This window comes from Pseudorasbora parva, chromosome 8, assembly GCF_024679245.1.
Source record: "Pseudorasbora parva isolate DD20220531a chromosome 8, ASM2467924v1, whole genome shotgun sequence".
Lineage (NCBI taxonomy): Eukaryota > Metazoa > Chordata > Actinopteri > Cypriniformes > Gobionidae > Pseudorasbora > Pseudorasbora parva.
This window is the reverse complement of record NC_090179.1, coordinates 14,244,412-14,257,008: the sequence shown is the minus strand read 5'-3', so window position 1 is coordinate 14,257,008 and position 12,597 is coordinate 14,244,412. Positions and strand designations below refer to the sequence as shown.

General features: G+C 43.8%; 1 protein-coding gene across 1 annotated transcript in view; it reads right to left on the bottom strand.

Annotated features, from left to right (window-relative positions):
- Positions 1–2,927: 2,927 nt before the first annotated feature.
- cog6 (component of oligomeric golgi complex 6) overlaps positions 2,928–12,597 on the bottom strand; it is an 85,133-nt gene continuing 75,463 nt past the window's right edge. The window contains exon 20 of the mRNA XM_067450157.1: positions 2,928–3,601. Within this exon, the coding sequence (XP_067306258.1) occupies positions 3,454–3,601 (148 nt within the window). The 3' untranslated portion in view covers positions 2,928–3,453. The remainder of the gene's footprint in view (positions 3,602–12,597) is intronic.

The window sequence follows — 12,597 nt, the reverse complement described above, 5'->3', positions numbered from 1 at the left end:
CCACACTATTAACAGTACTCTTAATTTAGGTCCACATTTTGTTTTTGTGGGTGCCTTTATTCCCACTCTTTAAACTCCCAAATAAAACAATTTCGCTTTTTTCCACTTCCCTGGTGATCTCGATGGGCGCGTCTCAATCATCTCACTAGTTCAGAAGTCAGAGCACTGATCAGGGAGTCAGCCCATTGACTTATGTCCTAATCAGTGCCCTGACTAGTGAGATGATTGTGCTCGCCCGATCTCCACGTCGGAGAAGTTTTGCTTCTTTGCCGTCTTCCGTGTGTCCATGGCGTAAAATGAGGGCGTGGGGGAGGCGGAGACTTGAATATATAGGGGCGTGTTATTATAATGACGATCGTTTTCAGCCGCAGCATTTATCAAGGGCAGGTATTGCGTACACCTGGATTGAAGAGATGGGCACAGCTTCATAAATCAGGCGGTGAGAGGAGTGTAAGCATAATCTTACGCCAACATATACACCCATTTCTACGCAAGATTGATAAATGAGGGCCAATGTGATTGACCTGACCAGAGTTTGTTTTTTTACAGCTCATAAGGGTATTGAGAGCTGCTAGACGACACTCGCGGCAGATTAGATTTGCTGCCGCTAGGGTGCGTCTAGATTTCTAGGCTAGCACTATGTAACTTTTCCGTCCACTAGATGGCGCCTATTCAAATCAAAGACGTAGTTTGATGACGCTGACGGTTTGAGCTCAGAATCTTGGGACGTGGTCTTCACCTTACAGCCGGTGGGAAAGAATTGGAATAGGAATCGGACAGAAATCATGTTGTGATTATTAATGTTAGTGTATTATGAAGCAGAGCAGGACCGAGTGTTGAGGAGCTGAGCAAGGCAGCTGGAGCTTGTACTGCAAAAATACTACAGTGCACTTTTAAATGCTATTTTTTTTTTGCTACAATACTTTGACACAGTATTCATACTTTAGTTACCCTAAATGTTTAAACAGTTCTTGTAGCAAATGCTCTACTGGACTGCACACAAATGTTTTCATTTCACCTGGAGTGTTGCAGGTTTAGATGCTGTGTGATAACCAAAATGGGTTTCTGCGCCTCCCACAGATGTGATCGGAGTTAAAAATAGTTGCCTATATTCATAACCCATTTCACAGTAAACCACACCACAGTGTCACACTTGTACTTCACTTGACTTAGCTTTTCACTCGCTGAAAGCCTCCAGCTGAATGCGAGGCATGTGAGGGGCGTCTTGGCTACGGGCACCGCGGGGAGAGTCCCTTTAATGCGGCCATGTGACACACACAAAATATTCCCCGAGATGAGAGGCCATGTGGCCCCCAGCGCCTCTCACACACTGAGTTCACTGTAGTCTCCTCACACCCTAACGCTCTTTATCAGTCATCCTGCGCTTCTGCGAGGCTGTACTACGCCATCCGCTTCCATTTCAGAACTAGTACAAACTTCTATTAATAGTCTTGAGTAATACTGCTTTTATTTTCTCCGCTGTTTTTCAGCGTTTTGCTAAATTTAGTTGATGAACGAGCACTGGCAGGCGTTTTGTCAGCAATTAAAGGATGGCGTGACTGGCCATTGGGTCGCTCACATGAAAGCACCATTGTCTGTGAGAATGCCTTCGACTTTCTCCCCATTGGCCGAGTTCTCCACTGGGTGGCCGCAAAATTTCATTTAACTACCTCTTTCAGAAGAGGCTGAGAAGGAAAAACTGTGGGACACACAAGCCTGTGAACTTTTGAGTGTATTTTAATGTTTTTTAAAAAACAAATATGATTTAAAAGAGACATGATGGACAGACAGATAGAAACAGACAGTCATATGGATACAGACAGACAGAAAGACAAACAAATAGACAGACAGACAGACAGACAGACAGATAGATAGATAGATAGATAGATAGATAGATAGATAGATAGATAGATAGATAGATAGATAGATAGATAGATAGATAGATAGATAGATAGACAGACAGACAGACAGACAGACAGACAGACAGACAGACAGACAGACAGACAGACAGATAGATAGATAGATAGATCGGCGAATGGAGAGACATATAGACAGACAGACAGATAGATACAAAGAATTATACAGACAGACAGAAAGATAGATATACAGACAGACAGATAGAGACAGACAGACAGACAGATATAGACAGACAGACGAATGGACAGACAGAGACAGACAGACAGACATATATATATCAGATATAGATAGACAGATAGATAGACAGACAGACATATCAGATATAGATAGATAGATAGATAGATAGATAGATAGATAGATAGGTAGATAGGTAGATAGGTAGATAGGTAGATAGGTAGATAGGTAGATAGATAGATAGATAGATAGATAGATAGATAGATAGATAGATAGATAGATAGATAGATAGATAGATACAAAGAATTATACAGACAGACAGAAAGATAGATATACAGACAGACAGATAGATAGAGACAGACAGACAGACATAGATATATCAGATATAGATAGACAGACAGATATATCAGATATAGATAGACAGACAGACAGACAGATATATCAGATATAGATAAACAGACAGACAGACAGACAGGCAGACAGATATATCAGATATAGATAAACAGACAGACAGACAGATAGATAGAGACAGACAGACAGACAGATAGATAGAGACAGACAGATAGATAGATAGACAGACAGACAGACAGAGACAGACAGATAGACAGACAGATATATCAGAGATAGATAGACAGACAGACAGACAGACAGACAGACAGATAGACAGACAGATATATCAGAGATAGATAGACAGACAGACAGACAGACAGACAGACAGACAGACAGATAGACAGACAGATATATCAGAGATAGATAGACAGACAGACAGACAGATATATCAGAGATAGACAGACAGACAGACAGACAGACAGACAGATAAAAAACGAACACACGCATTTGAACATTTGAGTGTATTTTAATGCAGTTTATGAAAAATATGATTTAAAGAGAACAGAACTGTTTGTGATTACAGACCGACGCTGAGTCACATCAGGCTTCTGTGGCAGAGAAAGAAAAAGCCCCTGTGTACGTAATGCAATGACTGTACGTTTATTTGAGTGCATGTGAATATGTCTGTAGCAATGGGATGCTCTGTAGTTTGCTTCCTCAGGCCTGCTTGTGGGGATCTCCGTTCACGTGGGGAGGAAAAATAAATATTTTTTTCTCAGTGTGAGCTGTCCTCTCCTCTCCTCTGGCAAACAGCAGCGTCCACAGAGCAGCATGTGAGAAATCCACACAGATATGTTTCTGTATGTACGCTGTCATTGGAGTGTCTTTGTTTCACATTATTACTACGCAGTGAGAAACCCATCCCATCACCTGACGAGTACATGAACATGGTCTTGTGGCCAGTCCCAGAAAACTGAGTGTGTTGGGCATCACAGCCTTGCTTGTTACAATTCGTAGTGTGTGTGGCACATTTCAGGACAGCAGGGTTTCTACCTGCTGTGGAGATCTGTGGAGGACAGACTCAGCGTCTTTATAGGCATTTGTAGGGTTGGTCACAGCTTTATACACCTCTCCATACGCACGACACACCAGCTCTGTGGACTGTTTGAAGATCTGCTCCCTGAGAGAGAGAGAATATTAATATCTGAATATATGCTAAATTCAGAATGTACTTCAATTTAAGTTAACACATTAAACAATGGTTAAATTATACATCACAGTACACGTCACCACATTGAAATTGTGATTAAATAATATGAACAAACAAAGTGAATTTAATATGATTATTGTAAACATTTTTTTTCCTATACAGTTTAAGTAGACAGACAGACAAACACACACAGAGAGAGAGAGAGAGAGAGAGAGAGAGAGAGAGAGAGATAGAGATAGAGATAGAGATAGAGATAGAGATAGAGATAGAGATAGAGATAGAGATAGAGATAGAGATAGAGAGATAGAGAGATAATATTGCCAACAGTTTTGGGATGGCTGCCTTAACATGCACATAAACTTTATTGACATCCCATTTTTAATCCGTAGGGTTTAATATGGAGTTGGCCCACCCTTTACAGCTATAACAGCTTCAACTCTTCTGGGAAGGCTTTTTAATTTACGGGACATTATGACCATTCTTCTAGAAGCGCATTTGTGAGGTCAGGCACTGATATTGGACGAGAAGGCCTGTCTTGCAGTCTCCGATCTATTTTATCCCAAAGGTGTTCTATCGGGTTGAGGTCAGTCAAGTTCCTCCACACTAAACTCACTCATCCATGTCTTTATGGACTTGTGCACTGGTGTGCAGTCATGTTGGAACAGGAAGGGGCCATCCGCAAACTGTTCCCATAAAATTGTGAGCATGAAAATGTCCAAAAGGTCTTGGTATGCTGAAGCATTAAGGGTTCCTTTCACTGGAACTAAAGGGACAAGACCAAACACTGAAAAACAACCCCACACCATAATTCCACCTCCACCAAAAACTGACTCATCCATCAGATTGTCAGACAGAGAAGCGTGATTGGTCACTCCAATAGCGTGAGAGAACACATCCGCACTGCTCTAGAGTCCAGTGGCGGCGTACTTTACACCACTGCATCCGACGCTTTGCATTGCACTTGGTGATGTAAGGCTTGGATGAGCTGCTCGGCAATGGAAACCCATTCCATGAAGCTCTACGCCCTGTTCTTGAGCTGATCTGAAGGCCACATGAAGTTTGGAGGTCTGAAGCTATTGACTCTGTGCACCTCAGCATGTGCTGACCCCGCTCTGTGATTTTACATGGCCTACCACTTCGTGGCTAGGTTGTTGCTGTTGCCAATTGCTTTCACTTTGTTATAATACCACTAACAGTTGACCGTGGAATATTTAGTCATGAGGACATGTCATGAATGGATTTATTGCACAGGTGTCAACCTATCACGGTACCACACTTGAATTCACTGAGCTCCTGAGAGCGACCCATTCTTTCACTAATGCTTGTGGAAGCGTCTGCATGCCGAGGTTCTTGATGTTATACACCTGTGGCCATGAAAGTGATTGGAACACCTGAATTCAATGATTTGGAGGCGTGTCCCAATACTTTTAGTAATTTAGGATGGATGGATGGATGGATGGATGGATGGATGGATAGATTAGTAATAGTTATTAAATGAGTAGCAATTAAAAACTATTTACAATATATGATTGGTAAATAAACCAGTCAAGGTTAATCTGACAGCCACATTTTACATTTTGTGACTGAACAAACCAAGTGAATCAAAACAACACTATAGATGACTCTAAGAACACTTTGGTAGCCATAACTTGGTGCTGTTTTGGTTTTGAGGGTACTTCTGTTGATCTAGGTTCTTGGAAACACATCTCACATGAATCTGCTCTAATTGAAAACAACATAAACTGGTCAGAATATGGCTGGTCGAGTGAGCAAAGACAGTAGAGCTACACAAGCCACTGATCTGGGTTCAGTTCAGGACTAACACTGCCCTCTACAGATGCACTTCTACCAGTACAGCTACACATATGTACATACACACTGCACTCTCAAATGTAACTGAGCAATTTATATGCATGTACACCTTCATCTCATATATAAATATCAAGACAGATTAGACTTGATATTTATATAAGGCTTGGGCTATAAGGCATAATGCAACCAAAAATAATTTTAAAAAAATTGTCATTTACTCACCCCCATGTTGAACAAACCCATGCACCTTTTCATTTTATGAAAAAAAGGCTGCTCTTTTGCATAACATTATAACAAAAGGGGCTGCAAGCTTCAAAAAGGATGCAAAAGCATCATAAATGAATGATAAACCACCTTCTCTTTTTTATAAAAATGTATTCATGTATTTGTTTACTTATTGATTTTATTAATTATTTCTTATGTAATGGACAATGCTTTGGCAATACTGTACATGTCATGCCAATAAAGATTGTTTAAATTTGAAGAAAGACAGACAGACAGACAGACAGACAGACAGACAGACAGACAGACAGACAGACAGACAGACAGACAGACAGACAGATAGATAGATAGATAGATAGATAGATAGATAGATAGATAGATAGATAGATAGATAGATAGATAGATAGATAGATAGATAGATAGATAGATAGATAGATTAGATAGATAGATCTAGAAGGAAATCTTGGGTGGATTTCACGATTTTGAGCAAAAACGTCCCCCTCATTAAGGAAAGAAAGTCATTAAGGTTTGAACAGGCAGGATTTCATTAAGGTTAATTAAATAATGGCAACGCTTTCAGATTTGGCTGAACTTATCACTTTAACGTGAAGTGAACAGAACTAAATCTATGTGTGTGTGTATGGATCCATCTCCATTTAGCTCGTCTTTGTATCTCACCCAGAGTTGAGTCACGTGCGGTGTGTTTATGTGTGGGAGAGACAGAGGGAAGGAGAGAGAGAAATGGACCAGGAGCTAATTAGCTGTGCCAAGCCCGTGCACGAGTCCATCTCCATTAATAGAGAACATTAACCTGAGGGACAGTGAGTGCTCCTCAAGCCTGTTACATTTCCCAGTAACAATGTGACTCAATGTGTGCGCCTCTCTACCGCTCAAATAGCAACGTCGCACTGATGCGCAGATGCTAAAAGCACCAACTGTAAGGAAGAAACGACCGCTTCAATAATCCCTCGACGGCCCGATACATTTTATGGGCCAAAACCTTATTTGTTGAGGTCAGATGTGATTGAGTTATAAGAATAGTGTAGCTAAACTTGAGCTAGAAAATAAATGTGTGAGACAAAAATTGTGACAAGAACTTAAATAGTGCTCAGTTACAATAAGAAACGGAGTGAAAATGCCAGTGAATAATGCACATCCTTTTTGTTTAAACATTGAGGATTTTAAGAGAGTATTGTGTAAAATGTGTTTAAAATACTATTGTTTATTGTTATTTTACTTGTACATTAACCAATGTTCATTTATACAATTTGAAATGTGATAACTTAAAGGGGTGGTTGCATGCGATTTGACTTTTTTTTAACTTTAGTTAGTGGGTAATGTTGCCGCTTGAGCATAAACAGTATCTGCAAAGTTACAGCGCTGAAAGTTCACTGCAAACGGAGATATTGTCTTGTTAAGTTATGGCAGTTTATTGCCTACAAAAACGTCCGGTTTGGACTACAATGAGCTTCTTCCCGGGTTGGTGACATCATAAACAAGGTTATCATAGTTTTGCTTTTTGAAATTAGTTTTTATTTTATTTCAATTTTGCTACAAATTTCAGTTTAGTTTTAGTTAGTTTTACAAATGGTTTTGCTAGTTTTAGTTTAGTTTTTATTTTGCAAATACATTTCTATTTAGTTTTTATTTATTTAGTTTCAGTTTTAGTTTTAGTAATTATAGTTTAGCAGAGTTACCATAATGAAGTGTAGAGACCAAATCAAGGTTTTTAATTTCAGCAAAGTTTAATGTTTGCACAGATTAGAGTTTAATCTTACTAAACATCCTTAAGTGAAATCACTTGATAAACGAGCATTATTGTTTAAACCCAGGACGGTCTTACAAAACATGCATAAAGTTGGGTCTTCACCTTTGAGCAAAAAAGCTTGAGTCAAACTATGACCAATACAAACAACGATCTGGAGATTAAAAATGAAATAAATTATATTTTGATATTAAAAAATTATATTTGATATTTTTGACATAGATCCTCTGAGTATTGGCCTATCTTAAAGAACCAAATAAATGCAACGTAAAATATAAAAGTAAAAATTATAAATTCCAGACAAACTCATTCATAACAAAGATGAAATATTGTTAAACAATTAAAAGCTTATTTTAATTTCTTCAGTAGTACAATGTAGGCTAGCAGTGTAAGACCACAGCTAAAGTCATCTGAATACAGCCAACACACACTGTTGTGCTCTCTCTCTCTCTCTGTGTGTGTGTGTGGGTGTGTGTGTGTGTGTGTGTGTGTGTGTGTTTGTTTTGCTATAATTGTAAAGGGGACCAATGTCCTCACTTATCTAGTAAAATATTATGATAACTGACTAGTAAGGACATTTGACTGGCCCTCACTAGTTAAAAAGGCTTATAAATCGGCCAAAACATGTTTTTATTTAAATCTGTTCCCTTTCGAGAGAGGTTCCTCGTATTACGTATGGGAAAAACTCCTTTTCTCGAGAATGTGAAGCAAAATTTTATTAATAAAGGTATCTATGTAAAGCGCAGTGAGCTGCACGGCCATAGCCCAGCGCAAGGAGCGCTCTGATTGGCCGGGCCGCGGCAACTGCAGGAACCTATGGTGAGGCGGCTGAGAGGAACGAACCAATGGGGGGCGTTCCAGAAGCCCGCCGAAAAAGGTGCTTATATTTGCATACAGGAGGCTATATAAGACCCTAATTCGCCATTGGTGTCAGATTTTATCTCCTTCAGCGATATCTTCGCTGATCTCCGGAAGAAGCACCGCCGTTGAAAAGGCACCAGCGGAACCTGCAGCTGAGGACGACGGACTCCCTCCGCCTTCTCTGCCGTTCCAGCTACGCCATCCGGCGTTATATATCCTTTAAACTGTGTCTATGTTGAGTGTTGTATGTGTTTGTGTGTGTGTTGCCGCTGCAACGCCACTTCTAGAGCTTACAGGCTTGTTCTATTCGAGGACTCTCTCGTTCCGCCGCGTCGTTAAGCGCCGCGGAAAGACGGAGCTCTTCTCACTCTCCCTCTGCTCTCGTCCCGTCGCGCTGAATAGCGCCGCGGAAAGAGAGAATGTTAGAGGACATGAGCACACTCAAGCCGAAGCTCTCTTCACTCTGCCGCCGCCGCGGCTCTTCTTCCGCCGCTGCCACAGAGTTGTTCTCACTCTCCTCTCGTTCCGTCGCGCTACAGCCGCGGACAGAGAATACTAGAGTGAATAGGCGAACTCGAGCCGAAGCTCTCGTCACTATACCGTCGCGCTGAGGACGCGCCGCGGACAGACGGAGCTTTTCCTCACTCTTCCTCTTCTCTAGTTCAGTCGCGATATCGCCGCGGACAGAGAATACTAGAGTGAATAAACAAACTCGAGCCGAAGCTCTCGCCGTGCTAGAAGCGCCGCGGACAGAGTTTTTCCTCACGGTTCCAATTCTCTCGTTCTGTCGCCCTATCGCCGCGGACAGAGAATACTAGAGTGAATAAACTTACTCGAGCCGAAGCTCTCGCCGTGCTAGAAGCGCCACGGACAGAGTTTTTCCTCACGGTTCCAATTCTCTCGTTCAGTCGCGCTGTCGCCGCGGACAGAGAATACTAGAGTGAATAAACAAACTCGAGCCGAAGCTCTCGCCGTGCTAGAAGCGCCACGGACAGAGTTTTTCCTCACGCTTCCAATTCTCTCGTTCTGTCGCTCTATCGCTGCGGACAGAGAATACTAGAGTGAATAAACTAACTCGAGCCGAAGCTCTCGCCGTGCTCATTCTACTGCCGTCGTGCTGAAGCGCTGCGGACAGAGAATACTAGAGTAAGTTAGACGAGCGAGCTCGGGCTGTTGGGTATGTCAAGAACAATGTCGCTGCAGCGCTCGCTTACTGCCAAGGAAGTTGTAATGGCTGCCTTGTCATGATAGCGCGCGCGCGCCCCTTCCACAGCGCGTTGCACAAAATCACAAATCACAAATAAATCCCGCCTCGGCCGGATTACACCATATAAAGTCAACTAGCCTTATTGCAGTCAACTAGCCTGTGGTCAAACACGCTTGTCTGCATGCGCGCTTTCAGTCTAGACTAGAACATAACGGCATTGTGGAATGGCTCACATACCACCCGCACTTCCTTACATTCTCCCAGTTCCCTTAAGTTAAGTGACTGGAGATTAAATAATGCAGTCAACTAGCCTGTGTTAAACACGCTCGCCTGCACACTAATGCTGTGTGCGTTTACCCCTGTGGATTTGCTCACTGGTTTGCACCGTGGGTATTCTACGTAGGTTGTGCGCCACTACACATTGTTTACACTACACACAAAAGAGCTTTCTATGTAGGAAATGTGCCCACTTTACAGTCTGCACTCCTGCACCCAAGCACTTTTCACAAAGTTCACTCTCGCACACACAATATAAATGTGAGGCGCGCGCCCACTGCAAAGCCTGCACCGCCAAAACTAACACTATCCCCACAGTGTTACAAGCAGTGTTACAGCACAAGCAACCCGGCTAACAGGCCCCTATTACTAAGCGGCCAGCCCCCGAATCTAATTCAACCCCTGGCTTCACGAGCCCAGGCCTGGCAGGCCATTCCTGGTATATAATATTGGGTGTTGAACATATAAAACGAGGTTCTCGCTACAGTTTTGCTCGCAGACCCCGCGATTCAAGCCATGGTCGAGCCCTCAGTAAGAAACAGTGTCAGTCACGTGCTTCTCGCTGAGGCATTGAGACTGTTAAAGGAGAGAGCGGCGGAAACAGTACACCCGACGCTAGCGAGTCAGGTTTTTACTGTCGCTAATTCCTCATGCCGAAAATTGATGGCGGTCTCAGGCCCATTTTCCAGGCATCTGAACAAAGCACTTATGACACGCTCGTTTCAAGGTGCTGACGGTGAAACAAATCCTCGCGCACATTCGCCCCGGGGATTGGGTTTTCTCAATAGATCTGAAAAACGCATACTTCACGTTACGATAACCCCCTCTACAGGCCATTCTTGAGATTCGCCTTCAAGGGGCAGGCTTATCAGTACAGTCATTGTCATAGACTCAAGACTCAACGAGCGTCTTACGGCATAAGAACCACCACGTCTTGATAGCGTACATAAAATCGCTAGGGCAGCCGAGATCAGACTCTCTTCACTGCATGGCTAAGCATCTCCTTTTATGGGCAGAGCACAATCTGAGCTCCCTAAGGGCGGCTTACGTGCCAGGTATTCTGAATCAGGGTCCGGACATGTTATCCAGAGGACCCATGTCCCCAGGGGGATGGTCCCTTTACCCGCAAACGATTCAGCTCACACAGCACACGCTGCCCAATATTTTTTCTGCAAACGCAGGGATGCCCTGGCCCATGTTGGCCCAGACTCCCTCTGTATGCTCCCTCCGATCGCGATCCAGCTGCAAGCCTGTGCTTTTTAATAGCCCCACTTTGGAAGAACCGCACATGGTTCTCCAAACTGTTTCAGCTGTCAGACACAGCCCCATGGCCTATTCCGCCAACGAAAGGGAAAATCTGGCATCCCTATCCCGAGCTGTGGGCCCTCCACGTATGGCCCATCAACGGTATCCGGGAACCTCTGACAAGTTATGAACACTATTTCGGAAGCTAGAGCCCCTGCTATCTGGCAGCTCTGCTTTGAAGTGGTCAGTGGTTTTCTAACCAGTGTGCTACGCGAAACATCGACGCACACTCATGCGAACTGGCGGAACTGCTCGCTTTCTCCAAGAGCTAATGGACGCGGGTCGTCCCCCCTCCATACTCGGGGTGTGTGTCTCCGCCATAGCAGCTAGCCACGCTCCGATCGCGGCACATTCACTAGGGAAAAGTGATCTTATTGTGTGTTTTCTTAAAGGGGCCAGGAGATTCAGCCCGCCTTGCCCCTACCTCGGTCCCTATTTGGGACCTCGCCATGGTTTTGGAGGCCGTGAAGGGTTCCCCCTCCTAACCACTTCAGAACACGAGCTTGAAGCACATATCACTCAAAACCGTTTTTCTGCTGGCTGTGGCCTCGGTTAAGCGAGTGGGTGGCTTACCTGCACTCTCCGTGAGCCCTTCCTGTCTTGAGTTTGGGTCCAGCAACTTCAAGGTTGTGCTCAAACCGAGGCATGGTTTTATGCTGAAAGTGCTATCAACCCCTTCAGTATGCAGGTCTTTTCACTGCTTAACCCGCGTCTCCGAGAGAATAAGACGCAAACCTATTCTGCCCAGTCAGAGCATTGAGATTGTATCTAGAGCGCTCCGCCCCCTTCAGGCAGTCGGATCAGCTCTTCATTGCTTCGGTGGCCGCACTAAAGTTTGTGCTGTCATGAAACGGACTCTCACACTGGATAGTGGATGCAGTCCCACTAGCATATAGGTCTAGGACCTAACCTGTCCTACGGGCATTCAAGCCCACTCCTCTAGAGGCATGGCCTCATCTTGGGCTTGGTCGTGTGGCATTTCTTTGGAAGATATCTGTGCGGCGGCAGGCTGGGCCTCTCCGTCCACTTTTATCAGATTCTACAAGTTGGAGGTTCCAGCTCTACAAGCAGGGCTTCTCTCCATCTAGGCTCTTTCTAGACCCTGACAAACAGATTGCCTTATGTTTTGGCCTGTACACATTAGCCCTCAAGCACTTATTCATTCATCATAAGATCCGACTATGTCCGATCAGCTGTTCAAACGAACCGACTCTTCCGGTTCTTCATTCCCCTTATAAGCCGCCTCTGTCGGTCTATCGGGGGTTTATTAACATGTGCTTTGGGTATACTGGGTCAGTCAGCACACACGGCGCTTTACATTGTGTTCCCATACGTAATACGAGGAACCTCTCTCGAAAGGGAACGTACTCGGTTACTTTCGTAACCTCGGTTCCCTGAGAGAGAGGAACTAGTATTACGTGCCGTGCCGTGTTTATGCTTCTCAGGTATCGCTTCAGTCGATCTTAAAACCTGACACCTATGGCGAATTAGGGTCTTATATAGCCTCCTGTATGCAAA